This window comes from Thermobia domestica, chromosome 14, assembly GCF_964235325.1.
Source record: "Thermobia domestica chromosome 14, izTheDome1.hap1.1, whole genome shotgun sequence".
NCBI lineage: Eukaryota > Metazoa > Arthropoda > Insecta > Zygentoma > Lepismatidae > Thermobia > Thermobia domestica.
In genome coordinates this window covers 155,131,135-155,148,981 of record NC_137467.1, presented here as the reverse complement: position 1 = coordinate 155,148,981, position 17,847 = coordinate 155,131,135, and the positions used below count along the sequence as shown (strand labels likewise).

General features: G+C 34.4%; 1 protein-coding gene across 3 annotated transcripts in view; it reads left to right on the top strand.

The window, feature by feature from the left end:
* LOC145670422 (uncharacterized) overlaps nt 1–12,896 on the top strand; it is an 88,663-nt gene extending 75,767 nt beyond the window's left edge. For 2 of the 3 annotated variants that reach the window (XM_081739086.1, XM_081739085.1), the window contains exons 5-6: nt 5,160–5,361; nt 10,204–12,896. In XM_081739086.1, coding sequence (XP_081595212.1) covers nt 5,160–5,361; nt 10,204–10,427 — 426 coding nt within the window. In that variant the 3' untranslated portion in view covers nt 10,428–12,896. The remainder of the gene's footprint in view (nt 1–5,159; nt 5,362–10,203) is intronic. The other variant, XM_081739087.1, reaches the window with a different exon arrangement.
* The last annotated feature ends 4,951 nt before the right edge of the window (nt 12,897–17,847 follow it).

Here is a 17,847-nt window from a genome sequence, read left to right as displayed (position 1 = left end):
TTCCAGTTGCGCCTCACTCTGCAACTGATATATAGTCAGCTTCTGTAATAGTTACGAATTCCTCCGCTTGGCAGCGCTTGACTCAGTTGATAGGATGACAAAGATGCAGACGCTTGGAAGAAAGAAGTTAATCACAAAGCACAAACTCGCAAAGAACAAATACGCGTCTAGTGGTAGCAAGGGTGGATCCAGGCTGAATATTCAGGGGGGGGCGGTCGTTCGAAGTCAATAGGTTATATTTTACATTTATAATATTTGGTCTAGGAATTAATTCGTGCGGGTGGACAAGAGATGGCGCAACGAACGGAGCGTCCCACAGTTCCGTGTATCCACACATGTGTTGCAAACCCCTGTCATCGCGTATCGTTCGTAGTATAGGGCAGTGGATTAAAGCGTCAACAACACCAGTTTGTAGTTAAGTGAACATGGCGCAATTTGTGCCTGATAAAGTGTTTTTGCGGGGTGTCCTGCTGCATTACTTTAACATGCAGAAAAGTGCGACTGAAAGTCATCGTATTTTGGTGGAAGTGTATGGTGACCATGCTCTAGCTGAGCGAACGTGTCAGGAGTGGTTTGCACGGTTTAGAAGTGGTTTGCACGGTTTAGAAGTAGTGATTTCGGCTTGGCAGACCAAGAGCGAGCTGGACAGCCAAAAAAATTTCAAGACGAAGAATTGACAGCATTGCTCGAGCAGGATTCGTGTCAAACGCACGAACAACTTGCAGCAGCATTAGGCGTTGATCAAACAACAGTCCCCAAACGCTTGAAAGCCATGGGAATGATTCAAAAGATGTCACATTGGGTTCCACATGAATTGAAAGACAGAGACGTTGAAAGACGAAAAACCATTTGCGAATTGCTGCTTCAACGACAGAGCAGAAAGGGGTTTCTGCATCGAATTATTACGGGTGATGAGAAGTGGATCCATTACGAGAACCCTAAACGAAGAAAGGTCTGGGTGAAACCAGGTGAACCAGGTCCATCACAACCAAAACGAGATATTCACTGTGCAAAGGTTATGCTGTGCATATGGTGGGATATGAAAGGTGTGGTGTACTATGAGCTGCTGCAACCGGGTGAAACTATGAATGGAGAACGTTATCGACGACAATTAATGCGTTTGAAGCAAGCTCTGGCCAGAACACGACCAGAATGGGAGAACAGACATGATAAACTTATTGTTCAACATGATAACGCTCGCCCACATGTCGCAAAACCGGTCAAAACCTATTTAGAAAATGTCGGATGGGAAGTTTTACCCCACCCGCCGTATTCACCAGACATTGCTCCTTCGGACTACTACTTGTTCGATTGCATGAACAACGATTTGATTGGACAGCGGTTTACTTCTTCAGAAGATATCGAAACATGGGTCTCTGACTGGATCGCTTCCAAGGATGAGGACTTCTTTCGCCACGGAATCCGTACATTGCCTGACAGATGGGCGAAAGTGGTGGCTAGCGATGGACAATATTTTTCTTAAGGTATTTATGTATTTTGTGTTTGTACTACAGCTTCAATGTGTGCGTACCAACCGCACGAATTAATTCCTAGACCAAATACAAAGGTGAAAATTCTTGGGATAGGTTTTATTTTTAAAATAAAAAATATCCTATTCTGGGGGGGAGGCGATCAAGTCACGAAGAAGAAAATGTCTTACCGCTGGTCTAATTCCTAGCTCTGTATCTTTCGTGCACATGATCCCGTGTTCGATTTCCAGCCAAGAGCATAAAAAGTTACTCAAATTATTCATTTTCAATACTCATCTGTCTTCTTTAGTCTAAATTGCTGGAATGTTTAATAATAATAATAAGAAGAAGAAGAATAATTAGTAGTAGTAGTAGTAGTAGTAGTAGTAGTATCCACATTCGGAGGAAAAAATCTTAGATTTCATGTTTATTTACAGTAGAACAGCAGACAAAAATAAGTTGTTACTGAAAATGGACTTTTTGTCCCTTATATTCATACAAAGAAATGCTAACAAAATGCATTTGTCGGAGGAGAGAGGTGTTTCTGAAGAAAACAAAGCGGTAAATGTTTGCAGAAAGGATGCTTTTTATTCAGAAAAACTTGGCGAGCAGCATTTCAGATTTCACTGGTCAGAAAAATTTGAAACTCGAAAAGAACGAAGACCTAACTTTTTAAAATAATGCATAGTTTAGGCCTACTTAATTAAATAATTTTGTTTAACTGCGTGCATGAACATATGCAGTTTTCTTGCTTTTTTCTTCTTTTTGGTTAACGATTTCATTCATGGCTTAGACCTACAGCACATGCTATATATTCGATTTATCTCTTGTTCAATAACATGAGTGTAGAAATTTTGTATATAAATAGTGTATAAACGTACATTGATAGTGGTTGTTTGAAAAAAAAAGGAATTAGCTTATATATTAAATTAATATTAGAGAATACACTTTAATCATAAATATACAAATAGAGCTTAAAAGGACTTTCTTCTTCATATTTCTTTATTTTAGAGGGGATAAGAGTCAAGAATGCTGGGGAAGGGGAACATTTGCGCGTACCTACATACGTTTGATATTGCAACCGGTGCTTCTAGAGACCACGAACCGCTACTGGTATTTATTACATTTAACGTATAAGTATAAATAATGCATCAAATGAAAGAGCAACTCAAACAGTTTTTGCTACAAGTGTTCAATGTGAGCACCATTCGTCACACGGCACACATCGAGTCGATAGACGAGTTCTTCCCAAACCTCGATCAGTTTGCTTGGAGTAATTGCTGCAACAACTGTTTCAACCCTCTTTCTTAAAAAATTCCCAATTTCCTTAAAATTCTCCACACAGACGTCACTAGAATTGCTAATTCACGACTAGCCTTCCGAATTGACTTCTTGGGACTACGCGTAAAAGACTCTCTTACTCGTTCAACATGTTCTTCAGTCACTCTTGGTCGTCCCGTACTCTTCCCTTTGCACAGACAGCCGGTGTTTTCAAACTGATGATACCATCTACAAATGCTATTTCCACTTAATGGATTCCAATGTACTTAATACGGAAAGCATGTTGCACTGTAACTACAGATTCGGTCTTTGCAAAATGTAAAACACAGCTTTCTGTCCAATAATCGCCATCTTTGCTACAAGCGCTTTCTAATAGCAGACAGAGGAAACAATGCATACGTATAAGTCCGTACAAAACTATTTGAGTTGCTCTCTTATTTGATGTATTATTTATAATTTAATTGTAATAAATACTACATAGCCTTAAAACCCCGATACTTATTTTGAAACATCCTGTACAGTATTATGTACTATATATATATATATATATATATATATATATATATATATATATATATATATATATATATATATATATAGAAATGGATATATAGATAGATATAATACCCTAAGGCCCTAAGGGTAAAGACATACTGAAGATACTTCGGGATCGAGATCGAGGTTTAAGTCGCGGTCACTACCTCGATAGTAGCACAAACAGTAGCGTAGCCAGGATGTGTGTTTGGGGGGGGGGGCAAGTGCTGTTATAGGTACATATAGAAAAATTACAAACAAAAAATATATATAAACATAAAAATATATAAAAAAAATTACAAACATCTTTGGGGGGCGGCCCCTCTGGGCCTTCCCCTTCCCTACGCCACTGAGCACAAACACATCGATTCAAATGGGTAAGCGCACACCGGAGATCCATCTAGATCTAGACATCGAGGTAGCGACCGCGACTTAAACCTCGATCTCGATCGCGAGATATCTTCGGTATGTCTTTACCCTTAAGAAGGGTCAAACAATTACTACGCTTCGTGAAAGATCTAGAACGATTAGAGAACCCGGCAGGCGAGCACTCAGAATTTTTTGTTGGGATGGGTCCAAGCTTCAAGGGGTCCAATACGACAAACCATTACGTCTATGTAGTATTGAACGGTTATTATTCAGCACCCGAAAAGATAAGTAATTGTAAAATGTTTCCACCTATATTTTAAGGAAAAATGATAGAGCTAGATTATTTTCATAAGAGAAAGAGCACAGATGAAGCGTAAGATCACATGTTCATGCTGCACCAATCATTTTTCTGTTAAACAAATATAGTTTTATTGAGAAAGTGTACAAATGTTATGTTGAGTTAAAAAGTTTTTCGGGGTCCGAACCTGGTGAAGCTCCCGCGGAAGCTTCCCCTGCACTTCCAGAATGTATTCAATCGCATCTGAATGTTACCTAACATTTATTGGACGGCCAGAACATACAATTAAGAGCAAATATAAGGAGCATACGAGATATTTACGATTAAATTAACCAGAAAAGTCAGTATTAGCACAATATACACTAGAAGAAAAACGGAAATTTTGTTTGAAAATGTGTCAGTTAAAAGCAAATTCACTAATGGATACAACAAGAAGGCTGTTAAGATTAAAATAGGCAATAGAAACAAAATTACGTAATAACACTTTGAAAAAATAAGGTATGAAATAGTGAAATTTGTGACATTTTATTACAATAAAAATTTTGAACAGAAAGCAGGAAAATAATAATAAGAAGAAAGTGATTATTATTAATTTCATTTAGGGCCTAAACTGAAAATTGTATCAGTGCTTAATTGTTGCAAGTTGAACTATAAAACTATAACAATTGAAATTATACAACAATAATTGTTAACAATTCCCTAAATAAGTGTAAGTCTGGAAATAGAGGCAGTTTTCTTTGAGGATTTTTACTTAATGACCGCCTAATAATAATAAGATAAAAATCCACTGCTGGGTTCAAGATTAAACTATAGTTAAAATAAACAATACATTAATGGAACTCCAAGAGTTTTTGTTTTTAGTTGTTTTGAAAAGATATAAGAAAGAAATGAAAGGAAAACAACGCAATTTCAAAATAGCAGCAAGTCATTACAGATTCTTTTCTGTACTTCTACACTGGTCTAAACTTGTCTTTATATCTTCTACCATAACAACACTAATTTGATTTTCTTTCTTTCTTTCTTTCTTTTTTTCTTTCTTTTCTTTTCTTTTTTTTGTTCATTAATGTCACTTTAATTTTTAAATTAGTTTTCTTTTGTGGCTTATTATGTTACTTTTACTTATGATTGTCATTATTTTTCTCTTCTCATTTTAGTTGTCGTTTTCTTTCTTTTAATCCATTTCCATTTGAATTCTTGATTGATTTCAGATTGTGTGTCCCCTACAAAATGTGTGTCTGCTGGACCATTTGACTTTTGATCAATTTCAGATCCTCACTCCACCACAGACAGTAACTCTGGAGCAGTCAGCCGAAGAAATCCTGTCTGGAGTCAAAAGACAAGTGGAGGTCCAGTACTTAACAGTTGGGAAGAATCGACAATCGTACGCAAACAACAGCGAAGAAAGAAGTGGTAGGTTGCATCCAGGGTTTAAGTTACTTTAATATTTTATTGTTATATTGCTTTTTATTAAGGTTAGTTTTCTGTTTGTTACAGCCAAACCTTTCACCTGAAATTTCACGTACTTCCATACTCACTACAGCGCTGAAATTTTACTGTACAGATATATAAAGCTGATGACAACTAGAGATCAGACATGGCGTGGGTTAATGAAAACTTAACCCATCACCACTGACCTCCATTCATCGTGATCGACGACCCAACATGACCCGCCAACCACCAAAACCCATCGTCATCTACTCTGACCCATAATCCACTGAATAAAGAGTTTACATTTGTAATAAAACAAGGCTATGAAATTACTACTAATCGGAATTTTGATTTCTACGGTCAATCGTCTGTTAAAATACCGGTGGATCTGACCTTTACGATATAAAATCGTAGTGTTTTGTCATGGATGATATTACAATGAATTTCATATTAATTATCATATATAATTATTTCCTTGTTGAATTGCAGATACTTTTCAGTGGAAAATAGAATGAAATTTGAAAGTCTCAAACCAAATATATAGGCCAACGTAAAGGAAAAATAAAAGTGTAACAAGTAGTAAGTCCTATTGCTGTTATTACAATTACAAATATCAATATCCAAAACTGCCTGAAATTGTTTTTTTTTTTTTCACTTAGATATACTCATCTCAGGTAAGTAAATAGAAACAAATAAAAAAGAAAGAAAAAATTAAAATAAAATAAAATCTTTCAGTTTTACGTCCCACGATTATAGCGTGTAGACTAAAGGAGACGGTAATATTGAGTAATGAACGAAGTGGTGGAATGAAGAAAGTGGGAAGAAACGAAAGAACTCCGAGAAAAGCCACACACAAGGTGCTTGTCCACCATAAAGGAAAGAGGAAGAAAAATGGAGACTCTGAAAGTAAAACGTAGACAAATTCACCAGTGTTCAGAAGATGCTGTCTACAATGCACTGAGCAGAGTTGGTCGGTGGGTTAGAGTGATTCCTGGTGGATGGTGGGTCGTAGTGAGTTACGTCCTGTTGACTCACGACTCACTCAATCTCTGTTAGAGATACAACGGCTTGGTGAAAAGGTTTTTTGATTTTCCTTTTGGCCGGAAAATTTGGAGCTTTTCAAAAATACTGCAATTTTAATGAAGATATAATGAAAAAAGGAAAGTGGCACGTACTGTTGTAAGATGAAAAAGCATTCGATTACTGCATTCTGAAGAGAAAAAACAAAAAAGATAAATCAAAGGAAGTCGGTTATTCGATAGAAAGAAAATGACAGTTCCTTGAACACAGTTTCGAATTCCGACGAATTATGCGTATAGCTACTGGACAATGTTCAACGACAAAAGAAAGTTTTATTTTTTAAAGTAAATATTAGCAATTACTGTTCTGAATATGTTACAATTAAATTTCATGCAACAAACATTTACAATTTAGACATAATTAAAACCTCAGTTAGTAATTTTGAGAGCTACAGACACATTTTATGTAGAAGCACACGTGGATCATGTATGTATTTTATAATTGCATTACAACCTTATACTAGTGTGATCCTAATAACATTACACTCTTATAAGGTCCACTAGCGTAATCCTAAGTACATTACAATCTTATAATGCCCACTAGCGTGATCTTAGTAATATTACAATCTTAAAAGGCCCACTAGCGTGATCCTAATAACATTACAATCTTATAAGGCCCACTAGCGTGGTCTTAGTAATATTACAATCTTAAAAGGCCCACTAGCGTGATCTGAATAATATTACAATCTTAAAAGGCCCACTAGCGTGATCCTAATAACATTACAATCTTATAAGGCCCACTAGCGTGATCTTAGTAATATTACAATCTTAAAAGGCCCACTAGCGTGATCTTAGTAATATTACAATCTTAAAAGGCCCACTAGCGTGATCCTAATAACATTACAATGTTATAATGCCCACTAGCGTGATCTTAGTAATATTACAATCTTAAAAGGCCCGTTAGCGTGATCCTAATAACATTACAATCTTATAATGCCCACTAGCGTGATCATAATAACATTACAATCTTATAATGCCCACTAGCGTGATCTTAGTAATATTACAATCTTAAAAGGCCCACTAGCGTGATCCTAATAACATTACAATCTTATAATGCCCACTAGCGTGATCTTAGTAATATTACAATCTTAAAAAGCCCACTAGCTTGATGTTAATAACACTATAATCTTATAAGGCCCACTAGCGTGATCTTAGTAATATTACAATTTTAAAAGGCCCACTAGCTTGATGTTAATAACATTACAATCTTACAAGGCCATCAGCTTGATCCTAATAACATTACTTCCAGGGACTCTGGAGGTATCCGAATAGTAAAATACATTTATTAATATTTAGATCATATTCTATTACATATTTCTAGGGAATTTTTAGTGGATTTAAGATGTGGAACTCAAAAGATCCTAATCATAAACATAGGTTCATTAATCAAAACCATTTATAAACGGGAAGAAATTCTGGAATGTTCCAAAAGTAATGTTTAAAAAAATTGTAAAGAAAGTACGTGAAGATTATGTTTACTGTTGTTAAGTAACTACTTCACATGCCTTCGTCCTTGTTACCTTTATGTTAATATTTAAAAGCTCAGATCTTTCGAGTTCCATAATTTAAATCCAGAAATATGTATTAGAATAAGAGTATATTTTAAACACTAAATATGTTCGACTGCTTGGATGCTTTCCGAGTCCTTGGAACTGATCTATCCATCTAGGTTTCACTTATAAAGCAGATTGAGTGGGCTTTATCGACTTTTATTTATTTTGAGGCTGGTGGGTATAACTGGACGCATATTCAAACTTCGTACGTTGCTTACTTAAACTTACCCCATATGATTTCCTCTTTTAAGATTTTGTGAAGGATCTTGTGTGTTAGACTTTTATGACAGGTGGCATAGTATAAATTCTATGAAACGATCGTAATTGCATTTGCCGTTGCTACTATTTGGCGAATAGACTGAACTCCCCTGACTTGAAACCATATGATTTTCGGCTCCCCAAAGCTGAAAATGTCGCTAGAAAGAACTGATTTGATTCCAGAGAAGACATTATGCGTAATACAATGGCCCAGCTTAGACCTCTCTAGAAGTCATACAATATCATGAAACAGAACTTCTAGAATAATAGTAAAAGTCATTTCTAAATACTAATGCTGATACCTCTCTAGAAATAGTAAAATATAATGAAGTAGAAATTCTATACTAATGCTGATACCTCTCTAGAAGTTCTAAAATATCATGAAATAGAAATTCTAAAATAATAGTAAAAGTCATTTCTAAATACTAATGCTTGATACCTCTCTCGAAGTCCTAAAATATCATGAAGTAGAAATTGTAGAATAATAGTAAAAGTCAGACCTAAATACTAATGCTGATACGTAGAGACGCGATTTTGTGGTAAATAAGAATTCGCAATCTTGTTGTAAAAATATGCGTAAAGTGGGATAAAATCGGTGAATAAAAATTCAATGTAAGAACACTATTTTCCTTGGCAATTACAATTAGTTAACTTTTATTTCACCTTAATTTCCACTCATCAATCATCATAACGTGAGCTCATGCATGACTATATTAAACAATACTTGAGTTTTTTAAAAAATAAAACAGAATCTTCAGTGAATAAAAATATCATTTAAAGAAAACACACACATACGCACAGAGAACGTTAATATAAAAAAATAACTTTAATGTTCACAGTTTACTTATGCAAATAACACGTAAGACTGCTTCATTGTTTTCTGGTGTTAAGTTTGTTCTTTTGTCGATAAGTATGCCATTGTAAGGAGAGCCCTCTCCACATCAACATTCGAAACTGGTATGTACATTAGTTGGAGATACTTTCCAGCGATTTCTGAATGCTCATTTAACATACCTCGCAACACTCCTTCCACACTAACCACTTTACCAGTAGATACTGTTTGTAGCTCAATTTGTAACTGCATGCAAAATTTAAAAAATTCATGGTGATCTATTTTCTCAAATATGGTAATTTTCATCACTTGCTAGAAAATATACCATCAGGTAGACAAGTGACGAGCTGGTAGTATTACTCACGGTCAAGTACGCAGAAGAGAGAAATAATGGCAATGAATAAATCGTAAAAGCGTCGAAAAATTGCCACTTTTGCGTACATTTCGTGGCATATCGAGATTTGTTGCAAATTTCGCGTTTAATCGCGAACGTTATATGGCCTAACAAGTAGCGAAAAAATATACATTTTCATACAAAACTGATACATTTTGCGTTTTCGCGTATCATCAAAAAATCGTGTCTCTAAGTCCTAAAGTATCATGAAGTAGAAATTCTAGAATAACAGTAAAAGTCATTTCTAAATACTAATGCTGATACCTCTAACTTGTCGTGATTTTATTGTATATACAGCTGTACAATATTTGATTTTGAAAAATTTTACACTAGTATGACAAGACTAGTGGTTTTGAGAAATAGACCCCAGAAGTATTTCCAGAAATAGTAGGATTGCTAAAATAAGTGTGTGAATTCCCAAGAGGACTACCTTGAAGGAAATTAATCACTGTATAATCTGAATAAACGTATTTTTGCCCACCAAAGGTTCAATATTTTTTGAACACATATCATATGTTTCTTTCTGCTTTGACTCGCTGCTTCTTCTGCAGTCCGAAATAAATTACACCTTAATTGTATTTAGGAATCTCGTTTCTTTAACCTTTCAAGAAATGGTTAAGTACCAGTACTTTGAATTTCAACTTTGATAATGTCTTACCAAAGTATTCATTTTCTCATATAATTTATTATAATAATTACATTTTTCAGATTTTCTGAATCCAGTGACCAGGAAGGAACTGATGGTGGAATCAGGTCTCCTTGACAGTGAATTAACACTAGATCCTGAACCGTTACCGTCGGAATTGATTAGTACTGTTTCATTCGCTGATTTAGCAGAAACAGATGAAATTCAAACTGACACTCTATTTGGAAGTGATTTTACCCTGCAGTATTATGAACCATCTTCTTCTCCAACACATCTCACTGTGTAGACTTTTCTTTTGTTAAGCTGCTAATAGATTGCAATAATTGTTGTTCCCATATATATATAACCAAATCATGCATTTTTTTAAAATGACAGTTGCATTTATTTTTATAGTATAATGTTTATCTTTTATTACAAAGCTTCTTTTCCAAAACAGAAAAAATCTTTTTGTTTGGTTCTAAACTTAATTATGTATTTTAATCTTTAATATTATCATGTTAAACTTTGTCTACTGTAAAATAATTATTATTGTAGGTAAAGTAAAATAAAAATATGAACCTGTTTATATTTGATAATATGAATAATCTTGTCTTTCTTGCCTTAGGAGTAATCTATAGAGAAAATGTTCTTACCTTCAGGGGAAAAAGTGCGAAAATATAATAGTTACAGGCAGACATGAATATTTATAGCAGGGTGAACCATTTTATCGTTGAATTACGTATTTCTGCCTTTATTAACCGAGACAAGCAAACACATTCATTTTGAAATTATTGTCCTACCTATTTTGAAGGACTTAATTACTTTGATGTTCTAAGTATAAGGTTCTAAGTTCTGTACAAAAGCGCATTTTCTCTCTAGATTTGGACAACAAGTAATTTTTCCATATAACCTTTACCTTGCACAAATGTCATTTAATTGATTGACTTTTTTATTTAGATTATAAAGAGTCAGTTGATACATTGTAAAGATATTAATGAATTGGAACAATCAACTTATTTAAGACTTTCTGATGGAAAATTAACTAGAAGAATGAATTTATAAACGTACTGGCAACAATGTACTCACTCAACGCTACTGCCTTCTTCCGATAATGTATTCTCAACACATGTTGCCAGTAAGAAGTCACCAGAAGGTCATAATTAAGTTGGTTGTACTTTTCTTCCATCTTGCATGAATTTTCTGTACTGTGTACAGAAAATCCCTGTTATTTACTTTAAATATTTAATTTTTAAAGTTGTCAATACGTTGGTGTTTGATGTTACAACCATGTTTAGATTATTTTTGCTTTTTTCTATGTTAAAAATCAATACAATCATGTTAAGATTATTTTCGCTTTTTTCTACGTTAAAAATCAATCTTACTATTTAACTGTTTATTATCCGTATTTTTTTCACGTGAACCTTCTCATATTTATGTAAATCGTATTATAATGAAAAACTTGCATGTAACGCATATCTTAATAAAATTTAACGATGTGACAGTTCTTTATAAGAGTGTAAGCAAATTAAGTACTTTTGCGACGTTATAAAAGTCTTACAAAAAGGAACGTAAACATGAATATTGTTACTCGTTTTTTAACGAAATAAAGAGTTTTATAGAAATTAAGAAAAAAGTTCATTCAGAGAATTTAAGTATTTGTACGATTTGAAACAATAAAATAATTTTTAAGACAGGTACGTTTTTTTAACAAAGCTAATTAAGAAGATAAAATTTATATAAGAAGTTTTTTCTTACATGTATGTAAAAATATGTATGTATTTGTTGATTAATCTTGTGGTTGGATTATATTAAACGCGTGACTGTATTCTAGTTTATGCAAAATATTCTGTTGAAATTATAATGTAAGGATTTTTTTTATTTTTTATTTTTATTTTTTTTTCATGAACAATATGTATCGAAATGTACCTTTAACACTCCACTACTGACTGGATAGGACGTGGTTAATTGTAAGTTAATTTGTGCCGTCCAAGTTTCACAAAATTATGGTCAAATTAACCATATGGCCATTTTATGGGATATAATTTTGCTTCTGGGTATGTTTATAATCTTAAAATCGCAGTTTATTCCGTCCAAATATGTGTATGAATGAGATTGTATTATTTCTTATAAAATTTTAGAATCGATATAAAGAATGGACATTCCACTAATCCAAAGATTTTCAAAAAACCTGTATATATATTTTTTGATATACAACATAGTGAGTGAAATATGAATGTGTATTTAAAGTATGTTTAAATGTTGATAATACGCATATTGAATTAACATAAAAATATGTGCTTGACCAGTGATTTTTTTTATTTGTATGTAAGTGAAAGTATAACTTTTTATAGTTGTTTGATATTGTGTATGAGTGTGACTTTTGCACATGGAACAAATTTGTCTGCACTATCTACTATTATTAATTACTATAAAAAATGCTACAATATTTATTACTAAGTAGCTATTTTCCGAATCTATGCAGTTTAATGACGGCTGTGAAAGAATAACACACATTCTTCCAATGAAAGGAGTCGGTTATTTTTTTTTTTTTTTTTAAATCAAGGCTCCCAACAAAGTTTCATTAAACGCCTCAGGTATAGATAATGAACATGACGTAAAAATTTTAGAAACAAAACAATGCTACGAGTAGATACATGCCAAATAAACTGTCAGGCAATATATCCTATATTACTTCACAAAACAATTAACATGTACATTTTTTTCTTTCTAGATAAATGTAACGGTTTATTAAAACAAAACAAATTAAGAAAATATACACGCTTGTTTTTGTGCAACATTCCCCACCTATGTCAACATCATAAGTACAGGGTGTTTTAAAAAGAATGACCTGATTTTAGAAGTCCATATATATTGATAAAAGCATACTACAAAAATGGGATAAATTGCAAAATCTTCAAGTTTTAGATATGCTATTACAAATGCTCTACGTGTCCACCACCAGCAGCACGAACAACATCTAGACGATAGCTAAAGTCGTCATTTCATCGGAAGTGCGAGGCCAATCTGAACTCTTACCTTTGCACTAGCATCCTGTCTCTTGAAATTGGCGATCTATATTTTTGGGTGCAGCCAGATCAATGCCAAAACCAAGACGAAAGGCACGCTGGACCAAAATCAATGACTCAGTCTTTGAAAACTGCAGCACACAAAACACCTTCTGTTGAGCGGATGCCATTTTACTTCTGACTAACTGCAAATTGAGAAGACGTATTGACTGACATTCAGTCTTTGCAAACTGCAGCACATAAAACACATTCGGTTGAGCGGATGCCATTTTACTTCTGACTGACTGCAAATTGAGAAGACGTATTGACTGACATTCAGTCTTTGCAAACTGCAGCACATAAAATACATTCTGTTGAGCGGATGCCATTTTACTTCTGACTGACTGCAAATTGAGAAGACGTATTGACTGACATTCAGTCTTTGCAAACTGCAGCACATGAAACACCTTCTGTTGAGCGGATGCCATTTTACTTCTGACTGACTGCAAATTGAGAAGACGTATTGACTGACATTCAGTCTTTGCAAACTGCAGCACATAAAACACCTTCTGTTGAGCGGATGCCATTTTACTTCTGACTGACTGCAAATTGAGAAGACGTATTGACTGACATCTAACGGCCATTTTCTGAAACTAGGCCACGCCCATTCAAACACTCATTTCCTAGCCGATACGTCCCATATTCCTTAATTATTACCGTCCAAAACCAGGTCATTCTTTTTGAAACACGGTGTATTTTACCGTTCTTGGCAGGTCTCTCAACTGGAGGTTCTTGAGGGAAGTCCATTCGGTAAATATTTAAATGTTATCGCTAGAAGGGAACAAAATTTCCCTAATGTTCAAATTCTTGAAGCTATCAGAAGCTTTCCTCCTTTAGTTTCTAGTGGTAATTTAAATTTGTTCCGATGTGAATTCTTTCAAGAGCCACCACTGGCGCAGTAACTTATTTGCAGTTGTTACCCTCCCAAACCGAGAAGCTTCGACGAACAACGGCAGATCTCTGGACTCTCATTAAAATTTTCCAATGCACCTGATAATTATATTCATAAACAATATATGTATTTCCTTGTAACGTTTCACCAATTAAAAAAAATGCTACTAGTAATAAGCCAATACTGTGATCTTCTCCATAACGCGAACTGTTTCTCAACTTTCTCATTTGTTCTTCCATATAAAAATAACAGCCCAGTCATAATTCGAAATTTGTTTCATATGGCCCACGTGTTCGCAATCGTACTTCCGAATGGACTTCAATGTTTATTAGCACGTTTTCTTCAGTATAAAAAGACTGCATAGACCTTAATCCTTTGAAGACCAATGGACACAAACATTTTTGGAAAGTTTCCCAAGATTTCTTGAAGTGATTTAAAAACTTAGTTAGTGAATACAGTGATATGAACAGCGTTTCAGGATTCTGTGTTTTTCAATCTTTTACAAACAAACGTCTCTGAGGGCGCCTTTATGACATTATTGTCAATACCATAAAAAACTAGTGCAGAATTTTAACTTTTTAAATAAAGCTCGTATGGAAAATTTCTAAGAATTCTCTTTTCGTCATCGTACATACATGTGTGTTTGTGTGTGTGTGAGCAGTTGCCATAAAAATCGCAATAAACTTCTTATAAGGTGAAAAAGAAAGGAAATCTTCTCGCAGTGCATTACGATTAACTGATTCACTGCTAAGTTTATTATTTACGTCAGTTAGTTGCGTTGCGTTTAAAACAGGGTTATCTCCTGATGCTACAAGATAAACGAAACATTTTAGGCAGTCGACCCGCGACCGAAGAACGCCAAACAAGTATTAAGTCTATCTCGAGTGAAGAATAAAGTTCTCAGTTCAAAACAAAAATGTGATTACTACCTATGAGGCGTAACTCATCCATCACCATGAAAAAAAAAAAAAGAAAAGAAAAAAAAAGAAAAGAAAAAAAGAAAATCAAAACTACAGAGATAATCGGGATAAAGGATAAATAAAAAAATCTTTTTACCTATGGAAATGAGTACGAAAATAAATAAAGCAGAACTGTGCTATTATTTGGAAAAATGCATGAGTTATTCTAATGTATTTAGTGAAGCTATACAGGTAAAGATGATAGTGTTAATCTAGAAACCAATAAAAGTGACAATTCGCGATAACGAGACAAGACCACGTCTACCTGAAATAAAGGCGTAAACAAAATAATTACTGGTGAACTGTTTGCCAGTGGTGCACAGATGACAACGATCAACAGAAATGGTTGCAGTCAAGGTGTTACAGGGTGTCTACTAAAATTCCAAAATGAAATTTCATGACTTTTTCGTGACCTTTTCTTTACCAAACCATAAAATTTGGTAACATTCAAAAACTAAAAGCAGTACCTATATTCTTTAGCACTTATATTAATCTTATCTCTACTTTCAAAGGCTGTTCGCTGGAGCGATAAAAACTTGGTGTCTGCTCACATCATTTTCACTATATTCACTGTATATAGTCTGTTTTGTTCGGTAATTAACCAACAGCAAACATCCACTAATCTTAAAATTACGTATCTAAATATACACAAATTGACAAATCGTTAGCAATCCTTTAAAAAATGTCACACTGATTGTAAACATTTGTACTGATGGATTCTATCTCTCTTAATTTGGCTGATATTGTTTTACCCTTTTTGGAGCTTTTTCGATCTCTTTTTGAAATGCTTCAACTTCCTCTTCGGTCTGTTGTAACAATCTCCTTTTCTTCTTCTTCAACTCTTTAAGGAATTCTGCTTTCATCTTACTTTTTTGTCTTGTCTTTCTTGTTCCTCATTAAATTTTTCATGCACGCGATAGAAGCGTGCTTTGCTTGCGATTTTTAACATCTAAAACCGACCATAGACATTTTTGGCGGTGAATTTTGACGTTTTATAGAACAAAATTTTCCAGTCTCTACTTATATTTATGCAGATAAATATCGTGACCCAAAAGCTAAATTTCGTGACTTTTTCTTGACTTTCATGACCGTTTTCTGATTTCGTGACTTTTTCTTGACTTTCATGACCATCTTCTGATTTCGTGACTTTCATGACCGTTTTCTGATTTCGTGACTTTCATGACCGTTTTCTGATTTCGTGACTTTTTCATGACTTTCATGACCGATAGACATACTGCTGTTAATATATAATATTTGACTAATATATTAAATTTATTTGGGAGAAATCAACCAGAAACTATTAGATTATGAACATTTCACCTACGGAACAAACACTCAACGAAAAACCAACTGAAGCTTTTTTTATCTTTCTAATACCCAGTTGTAAGGAGCTTTGGTTACTAATATGGTATGTACAGTCTTTTTAAAGTAAGGAAGAGGGGAAAAAACTGGCCACCCATCTCACTGAAAAGATATGCACAGCCATGTAAAGAAAGAAAGAAAAAAATAAACTACCAAAATCGTCATTAGTTTTAATGGCGTTTTTGGTCATTTTCGTCCCGTACAACGGTTGGAATTAAATCAAGCAAATAAGAATTTTCTTTGGTCAATTGAGATCTTGATTTAAAGCCAAAGTATTAGAATTTCCTACGTAGGGCTGCTAGAATATGGCCTAAACAAAAGTAGGTGGCCGAGAGTTTTCGAACACGACTGCATCCATATTTTACATTTATGTTGTACAATTTCAAACGTTAACATCCTACTTTAAATATTATTTATAACGGAATTTGTGATTTAACGGACTTCCTATTTTACTGTACTATTTTTTTTCAGCAACATTTAAAAAAAAAGTTTTAAATGCATCTTTTGAAACCATCGATAAAACTAATTTCAGTCTTTTTGGTTAAATCAAAGGCTAATTCCACGTTCTAAAAATTTTCAAGGTCCTAGACAATCTCAGAAATCGTACGCCACTCTTTGGCTGACTGGCGAATGGGCCACCGACAAGCAATCACTATTAGTTTTAAAATATAAGATGCTACCCAAAATTTACGAGAATATATAGTAAAAAATTAGAAAACTTACCTTAAATCCTAATTTCCATAGTCATACAGTAATCACCTTGGGCTTGAATGCAACGATTTGAGCGATTTCTTCTTCGTTGAAAGTATTGTTGGAAATCAGTTGACTATAGTGAATTCAAGAGTTGTTGCGATTCCACTTGAATCTCTTCAATGGATGTCTCCACACACACATTCCATTTCTTTTAACCGGAATTTCATTTTACGGAAGAGCAGTGCTGTAATACTGGTGGGAATATACTAGACCATTTCCAAAAATATAGTGTATATCTACCATTATATACCTTTGTTCTTTCGCAAATTTCAGTTAAGTACAGTATACGTTCGACTGTAAAAAAATATTAAGTGGGTCTACGTCCCATTACATTCTTGCAAAATAAAATCTTTCAGTTTAACGTCTCACGTTACGCCCTCTAGGCTAAGGGAAAAGTGAAATGAAATGAAATCTTTAGTTTTACGTCCCACGATTATGTCGGTTAGGCTAAAGGAGACGGTGATTATGAGAAATGAATGAAAATGGTGGAATTAAGAAAGTGGGAGGAAACGGGAGAACCCCGAGAAAACCCACGAGCACGGTGTTTGTCTACCACAAAGTCCACACGGCACGAGCTGGGAGCGAACCAGGGACCCCAAGCACCGGAGGTGAACGCTCTACCACTGAACTACCGCGCCCCCATTCTAGGCTAAGGGAGACAATGATTAAGGAAAGTGCATGATGATGGAAGAATTG